This window comes from Rhinolophus sinicus, linkage group LG06 (genome assembly GCF_036562045.2).
Source record: "Rhinolophus sinicus isolate RSC01 linkage group LG06, ASM3656204v1, whole genome shotgun sequence".
NCBI classification, from domain to species: domain Eukaryota; kingdom Metazoa; phylum Chordata; class Mammalia; order Chiroptera; family Rhinolophidae; genus Rhinolophus; species Rhinolophus sinicus.
Genome location: NC_133756.1, coordinates 119,215,584 through 119,232,655, shown reverse-complemented (window position 1 = coordinate 119,232,655; position 17,072 = coordinate 119,215,584). Strand labels below are relative to the sequence as shown.

Genomic DNA, 17,072 nt, shown 5'->3' with positions numbered 1-17,072 from the left:
ACTTTCCTTGAACAGAAATGAAGAAATTTTGGCGTCTGGGTCCCTGTAGAACAATCCTTCCCCTCTTCAAAAACCTGTAGTACTAACTCACTAAACCATTCATTTGGCATTTAGCATGCATTATCTTATACTAGTAGTAAATTTTACACCTATATCCTCTTTCCTTGAGCATAACGTAAGTCCCAGAGCAGAGACTACAGTTATTACTTAAAGAAGCATGATGTGGTGAAAAGTAAGAGTTTTGCTTGCAGACAGAAGTGTGTTCAAATCCTAGTTTTGCCACTTATCGGCTGTGTAACCTTAGAGAGTATTCATTTCATCTCTCTGAACCTCAGTTTCATTGCCTATAAAAGAGAAAAACATCTATCTTGCAGGACATTAAGCACTAGAAACAATATGTATCAACTGAAAGCACATAGAATACTCTCAATAAATGATGGCTACTATAAAACCTCTTTGACTTCTCAATAATTAACAATGTCACAGATACTATGTACATAATAGTACCTATGCTGACAACATAACCATATGCTTATTAGGCCTGTAGTGAAATGATAAGACAAAAACATACCTGTTAGATAAGAGGTAAACTGCTTTGGACCACAGCGAATAGCATAACGTGTAGTTGTTCTCATAGCTTTTGGTTCAGTCTGCAATGTGTCCCTGGGACAAAAGAGGGTTCCATCTGATGTTTCTCCCCACCATCTCACTCGGACAAGTACACCTGAGGGAGGCTTTGCAATCTTCCATAGGACTTTATTAACAGAAAGTTTCAGAAAGCAGCGTAGCTGACCTTCAACCAGAGGTGGCAGGCTTGTAGATGGAGGAATGTCACTCAAACCTGGGGAGGAATCCAAGAACACAAAGTAAAAATGTAGACGAAATATAGAAAACATATCATCTGTTTTTTTGAATGAAAACACACAAAAACGCTTTAGTCTCCACAGAGAGCAGGCTTATCCTACCTATTCTAATACCTGAGAAGTAACTAGCAAACCACAGAATAACCTACGTGATCACTTAAGCCACCCTGACAACTACTTAGTATGTAGGTTTTGATTCCAGTCATTATAAGAACATACCAACTTAAGACATTGTCATGCAGGGTGTCATGTGGGTCTCTGCTCCCGCTCCCCACATAAGAACACAGGACATGGTGAGGCCGAAAAGGAACACCCACGGAGCCATAGATAGGGGAGGCATACCACCATATTCTCGCTGGTGGCTGGGTTGGAGACACAGGAAGCAGGAGCCACACTGTTCACAACCCTCACTGCGCCGCTTGCAGGCTAAGTCACCATCTTCTTACTAGCCCCCATTTTCCTTGCTAGACCCCATTTTGCCGCTAGTGTAGCCACAGCAGTTATATTAGTGGCCAGTGGCTCACTGGTTACAGCTGATGGCCATCCAATCACAGTTGATGGCCACTTACTAGCTGAGCCAGCACCTTTCCACGTGAGGCCGAGAGCCTGGAAACTGCTCTCTGGGGCTCTGTCCCCACAGACATGCTAATACAAACTCCTCCTTAATTGAAAGATACCATTTTAAAAATACAAATACAATGATAGGTTTTTAAAATCTCAGAAGTAGTTGAAGTTTTCTTCCAAGTACTGTTGTTTTGATTATTGCAAAGTCCACAGTCCTTAAGATATGTTATCTTTACCTAACTCTCTTATTTCAAAACCATCACTAAATTTAGAACTCGTTCAAACTCAACTCTCAAATGATTGTCTATACCGTACAACTCAGCATTTCAATAAAGACCACCTTAAATTGTCTATCTTTTCTTTGCTGCTAATATCACTCAGCCAATGAGGACAGAGATTATCGTCTTCAGATTCTGCACTATTTATAGCACAAGCTGGCTTCATAATATTTATTGGTTTTCAGACATAATAAAATATAAATGAGGCAATTAATCATGTCTTTCTATAAAACTTTAATGTATCTTCTAACCAAGACTGGGCGATTTAAGAAACCATTCTTACGAGTATATTACACATACATTTCTATTCCTCTGACTTTTCCTTTGGGGAGTGGTAAGGCCTCACAAGAAGAAAATATACTGAAGTCTATAGATCAGGAATCTATATAACTAATTCTTAGGATTTTTTAAGTGAACACCCTCTCTGTTCTCTAGAGTGGAGAAAAGACCCACCATAACCTTTATGCATAGCTAGTTTCAATATAAAAATTATGCACAGGTGTATACGTGAGCATTACTGCATATGCAGATGGTATAGAGAATGGAGCATTCTTATTTCTAGTTTGATTTTCCTCCTATTAACGAAATATGCTTCACCGGTTTGACATAGGGAACACCTGCATTGACCACTTCCATATGTCTCACATCCTCCCATCATTCCTGGCAGGTAAGACACTGCTTCAAAACTTAGCTAACTTTAAACTTAGCTAAAATTTATTCCCAGACTGCAGCGTCAGTCCTCAACCCAATGGCCTAATGTACCATCACTATTCCCAATACCTCTTTGCGTATAATGTAAAAAAGACAGTAACATGATGGGTTTTGTTTGTTTCGTTTTTTGAGGTAGTGCTGTAGAGATTCAATTTCCAGTTTCCTGATCTGCCTTGGGTTCCTAAGGTGTCTGTTCCTCCAGCAGCTCACATTTCCCTACTCTCTTAGTGAGCTGTTTCTCCTGGAGCATACTAACCTGATAAGGTCCTCTTGCTACACACTCTTTCATCATCTCAAATCCTTCAGAGAGCCTCATGTCCTTACCACCACTCCAACTCTAACTGCCACACCATGTCGCTCTCCACTCTTTCTTCCTCTTTCCTCCACAGCTATCTTTCCCAGTTCTCACCTGTAGCCCTTCATGCCTCATGACTGTTTCATGCTTTACTCACTCAACTAACATTTACTGAGTTGTGCTTCATGCTAATTCTTGGGGAGTACTGTATAAAGTGTGATTCTTGCCTATTACGATTCCTGACATACTCCCCTCTCCAACTTATGTTTCTTCCAGCCCTACATGGACCTCCAAAGGAATACCCCTCCCCCCACCGCACGTTGAACTGTTACCAAAAACAATCCTAATCCATGGGGATGTAACGTACACCAACGATGATTACAGTTTGTATATTTGAAAGTTGCTAAAATAGATCTTAAAAGTTCTCATCACAAGAAACAAAAATTTTTAACTATGTATGGTGATAGATGCTAACTAGATTTATTATGGTGATCACTTCACAATATGTACAAATATCCAATCATTACGCTGGGCACCTGAAACTAGCAATGCTATATGTCAATTATATCTCAATTTCCAAAAAGTTAAAACATTTTTCGAGAATTTTTTTGTTCCCTTCCTCTAGAAGCATCCTGCCTTTACCCTTTCGGTCTGCACCTGTCCCCATTTATTCGTCCAGTTTGCCCCCCACGCCAGACCCTATTTCCTTACCATTCGTTGGAGGGCCAATTGCCCTCTCTTTTAACCTTCTCATTCCCTGGTTATCCTCCTTCCTCTGTCCCTTTCCCTTTTCTTTCTTTCTTTCTTTCTTTTTTTTTTTTAACAGGAGTGTGTGGAGGTCTCCCTAGAATTCCGTACACACTGCTCCCCTGTTCCTCCCTATTACACCTTCACAACCTCTGGTCGCTCAGGTTACCTCTTTTCTTGCGGCCACGACCGCCCCCAGGCCCTTGGCCTTTTCGTTGTTTCATGACGAGGCGGAACTCTTCATCAACTCAACTCCGGTCCCATCACCTAAGCCGTAGCTTCCCGCCATCCCTTCCCACCGCGCCTGCGTTCCTCGGCAACGGGCGCCGCTGGGCAGCCTGGGAGGCAGGAAGAAGCTGCTCTTCCTCTAACAGTCTCTGGGAGTCCGTGAGAAGGGAAGGCGCCAAGCCTCCTTACCGCTAATATACTACAACGCCCAGGATGCTTTGCTCCCTACCTCTGCGGGGTTGGACGCTGTTTCTTCTAGCTGCGCAAGCGCAAAGGGATACGCCCTTTGAGGACTCCATTGCCCAGGGTGCATTGCCTTAGGAGAGCTTCTCTTTCCGGTGAGAGTCGCTAAGATTCCCCGCTTGGGGTCTGAGGGCTCCCCAGACTTCGTTACCCAGCTTTCCTTGTGGAGCGCTGTTGCGCACTTCCGGTGGAACCGCCTGAGGAGAGGGGGTGGAGTTTACGGAGCCGGTGGGCGGTAGGCGGTGCTGCCGGTAGCTGGGTGCTGTCCAAAAGCGACTGTGCGTCGGTAGAGAGGCGAGCTGTGACCGGTTGGGCCGCACTTAGCGTGGGACGAAGCTTCGGCTCCTGTTTGACTACCTGCGGCCTCCCCTTCATGTCGGCCCTCGAGAAGAGCATGCACCTCGGCCGCCTGCCCTCTCGCCCCCCTCTGCCCGGCAGCGGGGGCAGTCAGAGCGGAGCCAAGATGCGAATGGGGTACGTGACCGGTACCCCTTCTCCCTAGAGGCCAAACCCCGGCCATTGGAGAATGGTGTCTCTGGGCGTTTAATGCTGCACGGAAAGGGAGGCTAAGGATAGGAGAGAATGTTGGCGGCGGCCTGGAGACGTTTAGATGGAGTAGAAGGCAGATTTGGGCACTAGGGGAGACGCCAAGTCGATGGAAATTGGAGGACAAATAGTATTGAAAGGAGAGGGAATAAAGCAAAGATTAAGGAAGCCCAGAGGGTAGTTTAAGAGATATAAGAAGCACCTCAAGAAGACGGGATGGAGGAGGTTTGAAGAAAGGAAGTGGAGCGGTGATAAAGGTGGGGGGAAAACTGCCGGGGAAGATTGAGGGAAATGAGGATGACTGAGTGAAAAGTTGAGGGGAATTAGGGGAAACAACTAGGGAAAAATTTGCGAGGAGTAAGAAGACTATGAGAACTAGGTATTAGAAAAGCTGAGGGAACTAGAGAACACCTGAAGGAAAGTGAACTGGGGAGCAGAAGGTTCTAGAGAGTTCCTAAAGGGGTAAGAGGCAGATTCAGGGAGTTAGGGGATGACTAGGAGAACTGAGAAAGCTTGGGGAAGAGGCGTAAAGAGAGATGGAGAACATAGCCAAGAAGACAGTTAAGGATAATAGGAAATTTAATGGGATGCGAGCGTAGGGAATAAGAAGAGGAAAGAAGAGGAGTGATGAGGGCTGAGGATCTTAGAGAGTGACCGTGGACTTTAGAAATTGAGAAATGACGAGGAATAGGGTTTAGTGAATGGAAGTGCTGCAGAGATAATGTCTGGGAAGCATAAGGAGAAAGATTTGGGCAATTAATTTTTGCTGGGCAAATAGGTCTGATGGAAGCTATGTACTGGTTTGATCAGACTCAGAATTAATGAAGGATTGAGAGTAGCCACTTAAAATGTTTCAGAGGAACCGTGTACTAGGAAGAAAGCTGTGTTGAGAAGCTGGACTTTTGGAACTGTAGGTTGGTGAATGGTTTGTGCCAGGTTAGGGATCTCAGTGTAGGAGAAAGCATAATGAGTTGAACCTGGGAGAGGTACTTGCTGGAAAGCAGAGAGAATTGAATAGGCAGTTGGTTTTGAGGGGTATTTGTAGTATCAGACAGGATTCTGGAGACTAGTGACTGTAGAGAAAAGGGGCAGGAAGAACACTTGGGTATTAGGTAGTCAAGAGTGTGTTTGGGATTCTAGAGATGGGCTGGTAGATATTCTTGGAGTAAGGACTAGAGAAGAGAAAACTTAGGTTTTCAAGAAGTATTATGTACAAAAACTAATCAAAAAGGAGATGAAGATAGGAGATGTAGTACTGAGAAAGTAGGTCCTAGGAATGAAGAGAAAGCAAAGTCCTAACAATTAAAACACTGGGTTAGGAGGTGGTGAGAATGGGTGGAAAAAACCCAGGAAGGAAACTTAAAAATTGAAGTGGAGACTTGATTATGATATACAGTAGAAAAATGGAAAAACCTTGACAAGAGAAGGTAGGTCGATGGGCGCACAGTAGAAAGAGTTGGTAGAAGGCTGCATATAAGGTAAGATGAAGATGGTTTTGTCTTTGGAAGACAAAAAGGTAGGACTGCAACATGAATAATAAGGAGGATCTGGAAACTGATCCATAACAGATTATTTGGGAAAATTAACCTGGAGTATAAAGGTAACTTTTATTGTTGTGTATCTTAGTTGCTGCCTATCTTAATCTAAAATTTGATCTTTCGGTATACGAGCACTGTTCGGTAAAAATGTACAAAAATAATAGTTTTTTAATAACTATACATGCTTTAGATAAGTTTAATTAGAGCTCGGCTTCTCACTTTTGTCAAAACAAGGTCTCTGAAGATGAAGAACTGAAGAAAAATACTAAGAGAAAATTAAGGGAAAATCTGCTGATTAGACGATTATATAATTGTTAGTAATTTATCCTCTTTAAATAGATACTTTCGTCTTCTTAATTTAGGTTAACTGCTTCCTGGAAAATAAAGCTATTTAGAAAGATGCTTCTTTATAGTATTGTGAGGAGACGACCATATGTTGGCGAATTTTATTTGGTCCTCAAGTGGCTTATTTCCCTGTATTTTTTTTTTTCTACTTCCTGATTGGAACATAGGCAGGCCTCATCTAATGTTAGTGATAATAGACTCTCCCCTAGAATCATAAAGCTGGAAGAGAGCTTTAAAATGATCTCATCTCAGCACTTCACTGTACAGTTGAGGGAATTGAGACTCAAAAAAATTCTGTGTTCTGTAAACTAAACTAAGAGGCAGGGGACAACATTTTCTCTTAATAAATGGCAAAATTGAAACTCAAATCTTCCTTATACTGAGGCACCCTAGAAGCTTGGTGGTAAGGCCCCTAAGGACTAGAATGTGGGTCTCTTGACTCTGAGACCCACTGTGTCTTTTTGGATTTATAGCTATTATCCTGAGAATACTTAGTTTGAGTTTTGTATCTTATTCTTTTGCAAATATTCTAGGATTCAGTGTTTCCTTTTGCTCAGTCCTGATTTATAAAGTCTCACTTTCACCAATTTCAAAGCATCCTTCTTTATTTCTCCTACTCACTTGCTTTTTTCTTACCTTACCATTTTTCCCTACTCTCCCATCTCTCACTATCAAGTTGGGCCTGTTCCTTTGACAGTCACTTATATGACTTACTCTCTTAACTATTTTTCATAATTTTGTGCCTTCAATTTCACTAAATCTTACTTAGATGTGTTTGCATATTCAGGGTGGTTTTGAGTTTATGATTTTTCTTGAGTTTCTATAATTTTTCAAGTTGGATTTAGTTATTATAGAGTATTAATGGATAACGTAGTAATAGCAATTACTTTTTTTCTGAGTAACTATTGTGTGCCAGGCATTGTCGTAGTAGCTTTATGTATTTTATTTAATCTGCCCACAACCTCTCAAGGTAGATATTTTCTCGCAAATTCAGACTCTGAGGTTAAGCGTCACCCAAGTAGCATGTGGCAGAACTAGATTCAATCTAGGATTAGTCTCTAGAATCCATTCCTTTTCAAAACAACAATGCTTTTTCTTTGGTAAGGCTTGAAATTCCTGTTTCATTGTTCTTTGATAGATGCCAGTAGATGATGCCAAAAAACAGTGGTTATAAACTTTTTTATTAAAGCTTTTTGGAGCGACTCTGATTTAGTTTTCCTGCTTGTAACTGGTATCTTCTATCAGGGTTGCCATAACAAAAGTACCATAGATTAGGTGGTTTATAAACAACAGAAATTAGTTTCTTACAGTTCTGGAGGCTGGGAAGTTCGATATCAAGGCACCAGCAGATTTTGTGTCTAGTGAGGACCCCTTTCTGGTTTACAGAAGGCAGTCCTCTCACATGGTAGAAGGGGAAAGGGAGCTCAGTGGGGTCTCTTTTGTAAAGGTACTAATCTTATTAATGAGGGTATAGCCCTCCCAAAGGCCCCACCTCTAAATGCTGTTACATTGGAGGTTAGGATTTAACGTGAATTTTGGGAGGACACGTGTTCAGTCTGTACAACACCTGGTGTGCTTGAGAGGAGTGTTTTGAAAATCACTGCTTTAATATGTTTCAATACCATTTGAGAGACAATAGATTATTGAAACCATTTTTCAGCATGTTTTTGGTTTATCAATAATACTACATTTCTATAATTATCTCTTTCAGTTCTACAGTGCTTTGATTGACATGTATATATTAGTGCCTTTTTGTATTTTCTGAGGCAAATTAGGACAAGGGTTAATATTTTCTGTTAATGAGAAAACTCATGTGTTCATTGACTTAACTAAAATCACAGAATCATTAAGTGGTAGAAACAAGAGTCAAACCCTGACTTTAGATTTTGAGCCATTGTTGTTCTTGTACCTTGGTGCAAAGAGATTGGTGTTTAAAGTTACATACAGCTGAGTTTGAAGCCCAGCCTGAGTTTTACTTTGTCAAGTCGTTTAAGCTCTCCTAGTCTGTTTCTTATCTCTAAAACAAGGTTACTTCTGCTTGCCTTAGAGTGCTGTGAAAATGAGACGATACATGAAAAGTACTAATGCCTCCTGACACACAAACTCTTAAGGAATGATAACTAGTAAATTATTTTATATTGAGAACTGTGAGAAAGGCTTATTCTTTATGAAGTAGAAGCTGTCCATTCAGTCTGTTATAATGTCAGCTTTTCTCCCTCAAACTGTATGTTTATTTATATCTGATTAGATAAGTCTTTCATTCAACTTTTAAGTTTATTACAGATATCAGGCCTCAGGAAGGCTTTAAGGAGCTGAACTGTTCTCACAGATGGAGAAATAAACGGCAAAGTAGTGATTTGCTCAAGGTCACATACTGAGTTACTAGAAGAATTAAATTCTAGTGTTTCTATTTTAGTTATTAATTTAAAAAATTAAGTTATAATTCACATACCATAGAATTCACCCTTCTATGGTGTACAGTTCAGTGGCTTTTAGTATATTCAAGGTTGTACAACCATCACCACTAATTCCAGAACATTTTCATCATCCCATGAAGAAATTACATGTTAGCAGTCTCTAACCCCTTCCACAGCCCCTGGTAATCGCTAATTTACTTTCTATCTCTATGGATTTGCCTAGTCTGGATATTTCATTGTAAATTAAATCATACAAAGTGGCCTTTTGCAACTGGCTTCTTTCACTTACTAATGTCATCAAGGTTCATCCATAGAGTAGCATGTATTAGTACTTCATTCCTTTTTATTGCTGAGTGATATTCAGTCGTGTAGCTGTATCACATTTTATTTATTCATTTATCAGTTGCTGGACACTTGGGTTTGATACTTTCCATGGAACCCCCTTTTCATCCATGGGTTGTTTCCAATTTTTTGCTATTATGAATAATGCTGTTGTTAACATTCACATGTAAATCTTTGTGTGGAAATATGTTTGCCTTTCTCTTGGGTGAATATCTGAGAATGGAATTCCTGGGTCTTATGGTAAAAAATTTACTGCGAAATTGTTTTCCAAAGTGGCTCTTTGAAGTGTTTTATGTATTTAGGGATATTTTCTTTTTAAAAGTGTCAAATATTTTTCCAAGTTGCATTTTTACATGGCTTCTGATTTTTTTTGCCGTGTAAAATGTTTTGTTTTTAAATTTTAATATACTCAAATCTAGCTAGCACGTATTGCTTCTGGATTTTGAATCACAAAGACATTTCCTTCTCCCAGATTATAAAGGAATTCATATAGGTTTTCTTGCAGAACCTCTATGGTTTCTTTTTTTACATTCATTTTAAGTTTAGCATGATGTGCATAGTAAGGAATGGATCCAGTTTTATCTCTATCCACAGACTGTCCAATTGTTGTAACACCAATTGGACTTTTTCTTTTATTAAAAAGTTCTTTTCCCCTTATGTGAATTTCACCACAATAATAATCAGTCCTTTTCCCCACTGATTAAAGTGACATCTTCATCATATACCAAATTTCCATGTAGATTTGGGTCTGTTTATGAAGTTTCTTTCCTTTTCCATCAGCCTGTCTATTTACTTATATGCCACTACTATACTTTTAATTAGAGAGGCATTATTAATATGTTTTAATAGATGGTAGTAGTAGCTTCCCCTTAATTCTTTTTAAAGCTTTTTCCTGTCTCCTCTTGTTTATTCTTACCAATAAACTTTCTAATCAATTAGACTAATGCCAGAAAAAAATCCTGATAGTATTTTTATTGGGACTATATTAAATATGTAAATTAACTTAGAAGAAACATTTGTGTGATGTTGAGTCTTCCTTGAAGAAATATAATATGAATCTCTTTTGAAGAAAAAATATTTCAGATCCCAAGTATTGAATTAAGTTATATTTAATGTAATGTTATTTAAATATGTACAAAATAAAACTAGGAATAAATTCCTTATGTGCAAGAGTAAATCTCACATTACTCTTATATAATTATAAAACTCAACAGATTTACTATTTAAATAGAATTAAACCTACAAAACTCACCAAATTCATATTAGCAACATTAGATTAATAACCTAATTTGCTGTTGACAGTTTACTGTGGTTCAAACCAAAAGGATATTTATTATTAATAGGAAGTTCCAGAATTGATTCAGTCATTCAACTGAATCATTCAGGACCCAGGCTTTTTGCATCGTGTCTTTTGCCATTCTTGAAAATATTGGCTTTTCCTTCTCTTGCTTGTCACCTTATGGTTGTAGGACAGCTGCTGCATCTCCACTTGCATTGTACCTTTTATTCTATCTTTCCAAATAAAAAGGAAGGAATAGAGAGGGGCTGAAGCCTTTTCCTAGCTAAGCTTGTCTTTTTTTATTTTTTTTCCCCTCCTGGAAAGGGAAACTTCCCAGCATATTTTTCCCTTAAGCCTCATTGTCTAGAACTGGTTCACATGTCCATCCTAAGACCAATCGCTAGTAGTAGGGAATGGGATTACTATGACTGTTTTAGACCAATTCTAATTCATTCCCTTGGGCTGGAGAAAAGATAATGAGATTTCTACTAAAACAATTGGAATTCTGTTAGGGAATTCCAAATAGAGAGTGGGAAGTGGGGAAGGAATGTCTGGAGTAGAGTTAACAACATTTACCTCAAGTCCTGATATTAATCAGTGGGAGAGACTGATCTTCTGACTTCAAATTCCCCAGTTTTCCTTGCAGCACAGGTATAGGAAGTGACCCCTTCTCCCCACCTTTCCTTCTCTCCATTTGTCAGGTTTGAGCTCAACTCTTGACCTGAGCACTTGTGAGTAAATGTCCATTTTTCTATTGTTGCTAAGCTTATAACCAGCAAATCTATTTCTTCTTAGTGTCTCTAAAATTGGATAATTGGATGTTTTTAAAACCTAATGAGTCCTTATTACGTTACTTGATGTCAGATTTGAGAAAACACCTCTGGTTGATTAGGAAACACTTCTTCCTTCATGCTATGAAGTTGTTTCTTTTAGAGAAAAAAGGTTTAATTCATAGCATTATTAAAAGGGTGGTCCACTTATACACTTACATGTTCTTCAAAATACAGTATACACATACTTTGTTTTATTGCGATACTGCATTTTTTCAAGGTCTGGAAGGCAAGACCCTCCACCAGCAAAAAGATAACAATTCACTTTATTGCAATACTCGTCTTATTGCCGTAGTCTTGGATCAAACTCACAGTATCTCCGAGGTATGTCTGTACTGACAACCAGCCCCAAACACATACTACCAATATGTTTTGAAGATTGAGTAAGAGGTTGTATTGAAAATTCCAGTCATTCCCAACATGGATGGATCTTGAGAGAGTAATGCTGAGCGAAATAAGTCAGACAGAAAAAGCAGAGAACCATGTGATTTCACTGATATGTGGTATATAAACCAAAAACAACAAAAGAACAAGACAAATAAATGAGAAACAGAAACTCATAGACACAGACAATAATGTAGTGGTTACCAGAGGGTAAGGCGGGTGGGGGGTGGGAGATGAGGGTAAGGGGGATCAAATATATGGTGATGGAAGGAGAACTGACTCTGGGTGGTGAACACACAATGGGATTTATAGATGATGTAATACAGAATTGTACACCTGAAATCTATGTAATTTTACTAACAATTGTCACCCCAATAAATTTTAAAAAAATAAAAATAAAAATAAACGAGAGATTTCCTGATTTAAAAAAAGAAAAAAGAAAATTCCAGTCATTCCAAACCACAGCAGAAGGCTGAAGGTGTTTACTGTCAGTCCTTTTTCACCACACCTCTGTGTGTGTCCTCTGCCATGGACTTTTTCCAGGTATAGGTAGAAACCCTGTCTCTGCCACTAATAAGCCATGTGGCTCTGGTCAAGTTATTTTTCCTTTTTCTGGGCCTCACTATCATGGGGTCTTAAACACCAGACCTACGTGAGTTTAAATCCAAGCTTCAGCGCTACTGTAAGTGGCTCTAGGCAAGTTATGTGTTATCTCTGAACCTGTTATTTCCCCATCTTTAAAATGGGGATACTTTTCTTGCGGAACTCAAAACACTGCTTGATACATAATAGACAGCTAATTGTTCCTTCCATAAAGTTTTGGGTTAGATGATCTCTAATAGCCCTTTTCCAGTATGTAGTTTTTAGAAAATCTTTAAGTCTGCTGCTTATATAACATGCCCTTATCTCTGGTAGTGAATACTTCAAACTACCACAACACCAGACAGCCATCTGGTTGCCTTCTTTCCATTATCTTCAAAGTGTTGCTAATGAGGGCTTTTGAAAAAGGCAGTGGTGCCTTGATTTAAATAGCTGGCTGCAATTAAGCTTCAGTATGTTGCCTCCACTACAAGACTCCTAGACAACAGTGTCTAGGAGGGTTGCAGCCGTGCAGCCTGTGACTCATTAATAACTTTCTTAACAGACTTAAGAAGCCTTGTAGATGTTGACGTGTATTATACCTGTTTGGATTTGAGACTTCACTTAAAAACATACAACTGTGTTTCTTTATTACTTGTTCTCTAAGTAGGCAGGGAAAAATTTTCCTCCCTCCCTGTTTTCTTCCCTCCGAACCTCCCTTCTTTCTTTAGCAGTTGATTGTATAATTTTGTTGGTTTTGGTCATTATCTCCTAGTAGGCATCGTCACATAGTAGGCAAGCATCGCTGCCTCTGTGCCCCCGTCACCTTCTGTCGATATAACACTTATCCCTCTGACCTGTAATTATTGGTCGACTGTCTACTCCTCGAGACTCTGAGCTTCTTAAGGATACGAATTGTCTTAATTTCCCCGGTGCCTAGCATGTTGGCTACGTAAGTGCTGTCGGAATGAGAAAACCAAATCCTAGACCTATTTAGCCTCATTCTGTAAGAACAACTTTATTTCCTCACCAGTTCCATTAAGATGGTATAACGAAAGCTAGACTCCCTTTCTTCTGAAAGCTGTTTCACTTCATTAAATAACAGAATCTGTATTTCATTTCAACACCAGCGTTTAGGCAAAGTGTGTTGTGAGTGCTTACAAATACCTTGTCTTAATTTGAGATTTAAAATACTCATATTGTTGAAATTCAGGCTTGGAACTAGCCTGTATTATATGTAAAGATTCATGCCTATTACTTGGTTTTATTTTATCAAAATTTACAATTTATGTGTTTCTTTCTGATTCCCCAAACTTGAAAGCAAGTCCTTTACAATAAGAGAACAATTAGCAATTATTTTCAGACTAGCTGCATATTATAGGATTGGGTTTTTCTGTCCTTTCTCACTTTATGTCTGATTCTCTCAGAGTGAAGACTATTTTCCAAGGAGGCAGTGTCTACACATAAGTGACTCTACCAAGTGTAGGGACCAGAGCAAGCTGTCTACTGTTAAAAGCCAACATTAAAAGCTCTGCGTAGTCATATCCCAGGCAGTGTCAGTTCCCTGATGTTTGTTGCCCTTGCCAATTGCCAAGTTTATTCTGCTTGCAATGCCTCCCATTTCACTTTTTCAAGTCCTACCTGTCCTTTAAAACCCATGAAGCTCTTTCAGACTATTCCAGTTCATTCATTTGCTCTGTTCCTCCTCTGAGCATTTATAACACTTTTTGTCTCTTCCACTCGGCAATTATTGCACATTGCTACTTGGTATTGTATTTTTTAAATTGTTATGTCAAATTTACCTATGGTAATTTTATGGCAATTTAAATGGACAATTACCATAATTTATGTTTCAAGGTAAATTTTTTTTTTAGTTTCTCCAGTAAAACTGGAGGGCACAGAGTGCTATGGCCTTTGTTTTTATTTCTTTGCATTTTCTACAGTAGCATAGTTAAATAAATGTTTTTATAAGTTTTTATTTAATAGACATGTGGCACATAATATTAATTTAAAATGAGATCCTGAAGCTTTTCCTGACCATTCAGTCTGCACTGACTGATCTTTCCATTTTCTGTCCTTTTGTAGCACCTATCATTTATGTGAGGGATTGACAAACGTTCCCTATAAAGGGCCAGATAGTAAGTATTTTATGCATTGCTGGCCATGCGGTTTCTGTAGCAACTAATCAGCATTGTAGTTGAAAGCAGCCATAGATAATATGTAAATCAATGTGATTGTGTTTCAACAACACTTTTTTTGTGGACACTGAAATTTGAATTTCATGTAATTTTCTTGTGTTTTTAAATATTACTGTCTTTGTTTCCCCCCCAACCTTTTAAAAATGTAAAGACCATTCTCATTTTATGAGCCATACAAAAACAGGCGGTGGTTGGATTTGCCCATAGACCATAGTTTGCCAACTCCATATCAGTACTATTAGTTCTGTATTTGACTGTCTTGTAGTAGAAAGAATATAGTAAATCAACAAACTAGGATTCCCTTCCTGGCTTTACTACATACTACTTAACTGGTACAAGCTTGACTTTATTTTCTTAAAATGTCGGTAATATTAGCCTCAAAGAGTTGTTTTTGAGGAGAAAGAGATGTGTGTGTGTGTGTGTGTGTGTGTGTGTGTGTATTAGGTTGGTACAAAAGTAATTGTGGTTTAAAAGGTTAAAAATTGAAAAAAACGCAATTACTTTTGCACCAACCTAATAAATGTGTGTGTGGGGTGTGTGTGTGTGTGTATGTGTATACACACACGGTGCCAAAAAAATGTATACACATTTTAAGAAAATAAAACTATTAAAATTTTAATACTCAATATATACCGATAACAAAAGATGAATACAAGTCACGTTTGACTTCTGCAATTACAAGAGGTGCTCAAAGTGGTTACCATCAGCGTCCAGACACTTCTGATGACGGTGAACTACTGCTTGAGCAACGCTGACCAAAGTGTCTACTTATATACATTTTTTTGGCACCCCTGGTACATTCACACACACACACACACACACACACACACACACACACACACATTCATTATTTAAATTGTAAAGCTATATAATGGAAACATATACTGTATTTCATAAATTTTAAGATACATTTCTTTTCATATTTAAAATAATAGTGTCTTAACAATTGTTGTTGGGCAGGTCGGAACTCTAACTTGTTTCTCATTGCCAATGCATAAGTGAACACCAAAACCAACATTGAAACTTGCAAAGTAGGTGTTGGCAGCTTGGAAGAAAATTCTGGAGACAAAAGTAGAGCACTTTTCACCATGAAGAACTGAATGGTTGTGAGAAGGGGTGAGCGAGAGTCAAAAGTGAGGTAGCTCTCTACATAATGGTAGAAGTCGGCCTATGAGCTGGTGTTCAGTTTCAAGGAACACTCCATTACCAAAGTTCAGGTGAGGCACGGAGGACTGTATTAGTCAGTGATTCATAGTATAAAGAAATTGGCTAGGAACACCTTAAGTATTTTATTGTGCTCTCATTTTCCTTTTTACACGTACCCATAAGTGATATGAATCAACATAAGTACAAAAGAGCTCTTTCAAGAAATGAAAAATGATTCTGAATGATAAAGTGTGTCATAAATTGGCAGCTCTTTTTTTTAGTGGTACATAAAATTATGGTTCATCTTAACGATGGTGCCTTGTAGATACCGTGTTTCATCTGTTCTTACAACTAGATTGTGATCTACTTGTTCAGTCTTCACGGATGTAATTGTAAACTCGTTTTGTGTTTTATTTACTTGCCCCACAGTGGCTAGCACACAGGCTCTCAATAAGCGCTTGATGAATTAATCATACTCAGATACAATGTACATGTGACATTTTTTCCAACAGTTTAGAATTGTCCACCCTGAATTTAGTAGGGAAGTAAATGGGAGGGAAGAGCCATTGACTTCTTGAGTATAGAAGTGAGACTTTAACACTGATGATTGGCAGTATGCAGAATGAAGTTGTGCCCTGTTTATACCCTTCTGTAATCCCGTATTTATATCCCTCTATCGTTATTAAGAAAGTGTAGCTCGGGGTGTTGTGAGGGTTCTATTTAGATGATGCCTGTAGAATGCCTAGCACAGACATGTGCATGTCTGGTTTGTTTCATTGAATCCTTGTCGTCCCTTTAATTAAACCAACTTTTCCTTAAGCATAAGAACCATGATTCAGGATACATTAAAATCACTTCAAAATCACTTTTCTGTGTTAACCGCCTGAACTACATCATTATTATTAGCTGACTTTCGTCACAAACAGCATTTTAGCGTATTACGGCTAAGTAGACTTGGGGGTGGAGCTACCCAAAAACATCTACCAGTATTTCATAATGCCGTTAATCAGGGGAAATGTGCTTCAGTTTCCCCAACAACTGACTTTACAAACCTTTGGACTAAAAACCCATATTTAAGTTGGAAAATCTCTATACTAACATTTTTTCACTGAATAGTGGGAAATCGTACTCTTTTATTGGTAATTAAAGGATTTGTACTTTTGCCTCTTTCCTATTTAGGTCATTGTTTAATGAGGACAGTACTTCAAATTTTTATAGCATTTGATTTAACAAAATCTCCAGATACAATTTTTATGAATCTTTCACAGGCCTGATTTGATCACCATAAGTGCCTCAAATAAGATTGGATGTCCCATCGATGAGCTCTCATGGTATGCTAGCCTTGTTTCTGTCGTAGCTGTAGTATACAGTGACTGTTTACTTACCTATTCCCCACCCAGGCATGAATTCTCTGAGGGCAAGTACTAAGTTTTATTCATTGATGGGAATTTCTAGCTTGCTGATTGCCTTAATACCCAGGAAGTATATATATAATACCCAGCAAGTATACCCTGCCATATGGGGCATACTTAAATGTCT

The 17,072-nt window shown here is 38.7% G+C and overlaps 2 protein-coding genes across 8 annotated transcripts in view; one reads left to right on the top strand and one right to left on the bottom strand.

The window, feature by feature from the left end:
- C2CD3 (C2 domain containing 3 centriole elongation regulator) overlaps positions 1-3,820 on the bottom strand; it is a 114,217-nt gene extending 110,397 nt beyond the window's left edge. For 6 of the 7 annotated variants that reach the window (XM_019744372.2, XM_074335778.1, XM_074335781.1 and 3 more), the window contains exons 1-2: positions 3,628-3,820; positions 572-841 (exon numbers count right to left, since the gene is read on the bottom strand). In XM_019744372.2, coding sequence (XP_019599931.2) covers positions 572-841; positions 3,628-3,682 — 325 coding nt within the window. In that variant the 5' untranslated portion in view covers positions 3,683-3,820. Of the gene's footprint in view, positions 1-571; positions 842-3,422; positions 3,562-3,627 lie in introns of those variants that run through there. The other variant, XM_074335777.1, reaches the window with a different exon arrangement.
- A 342-nt stretch (positions 3,821-4,162) lies between these two features.
- PPME1 (protein phosphatase methylesterase 1) overlaps positions 4,163-17,072 on the top strand; it is a 57,745-nt gene continuing 44,835 nt past the window's right edge. Inside the window, exon 1 of the mRNA XM_074335782.1 lies at positions 4,163-4,403. Coding sequence (XP_074191883.1) covers positions 4,303-4,403 — 101 coding nt within the window. The 5' untranslated portion in view covers positions 4,163-4,302. The remainder of the gene's footprint in view (positions 4,404-17,072) is intronic.